This window comes from Pygoscelis adeliae, unplaced genomic scaffold (assembly GCF_000699105.1).
Source record: "Pygoscelis adeliae isolate BGI_AS28 unplaced genomic scaffold, ASM69910v1 Scaffold114, whole genome shotgun sequence".
Taxonomy (NCBI): Eukaryota; Metazoa; Chordata; class Aves; order Sphenisciformes; family Spheniscidae; genus Pygoscelis; species Pygoscelis adeliae.
Genome location: NW_008824587.1, coordinates 5038014 through 5038789, shown reverse-complemented (window position 1 = coordinate 5038789; position 776 = coordinate 5038014). Strand labels below are relative to the sequence as shown.

At 69.7% G+C, this 776-nt stretch overlaps 1 protein-coding gene across 1 annotated transcript in view; it reads right to left on the bottom strand.

The window, feature by feature from the left end:
• The window catches only part of CERCAM (cerebral endothelial cell adhesion molecule), a 4461-nt gene that overhangs the window by 2517 nt on the left and 1168 nt on the right, over positions 1-776 (bottom strand). The window contains exons 6-8 of the mRNA XM_009322207.1: positions 653-759; positions 407-539; positions 82-209 (exon numbers count right to left, since the gene is read on the bottom strand). Of these exons, the coding sequence (XP_009320482.1) occupies positions 82-209; positions 407-539; positions 653-759 (368 nt within the window). The remainder of the gene's footprint in view (positions 1-81; positions 210-406; positions 540-652; positions 760-776) is intronic.

Below are 776 nucleotides of genomic sequence, written 5' to 3'. Positions count from 1 at the left end.
GTGGGGCGGGGGGCGCCGGGGGAGCCGTGAGGGCCAGCCCCAGGGGCCCCCACCCCACGTCCCCCTGGCCCCAGCACCTACATGAGGTCCCAGTCACACTGCGCCCCCTCCAGCTCCTCCATCAGCCGCTGCAGCCGCGCCGGGAAGGCGGCCTCGAAGCGCACGTCGTCCTCGAAGACCACTGACCGCTCCAGCCCCCGGGACACGATCTGCAGGGAGGGGGCAGAGGTGCAAACCCGTCCCAGCACCGCGCTGGGCCCTACTGGGTCCACTCCTCACCATGGGGCAGCTGCATGTCCTGCATGTCCTGCAGGACACCCCTCTCCCCAGGTCCTCCAGAGACCTGGTGATGCTCACAGGGTCCCTGCCCCATGCTTGGGACCCCATGGCCCCCACGGCCCCGTACCTCCTTCCAGACATGGTAGTGGCTGAGGAAGCAGCCGACCTCGCCCTTGGTGAGCGTGCGGCCGGAGAAGGGGTCGTAGTACCCAGGGAGCAGGTCCACGCCCAGCACCTTGATGTCGCTGCTGTTGAGGGTGCTGCAAGGCAAGGGGCTGCATCAGCAAGGCGTCCCTCCCAGCCACCCCCCGTCCCCTCCCCAGGGTGACATCGGGGGGGCTGGCAGAGTAGGGATGCGTCCCCCCACGGTCACCTCCCATCCACGGCATCCACCACCCGCGGGGCGATCTCCAGCTCCCGCAGGGACGCCAGCATCCGCCGACGCCGGTCTGGCCTCCGCACCAGATTGATGAGGAAGATCTGGGGCGGAAGGGGAG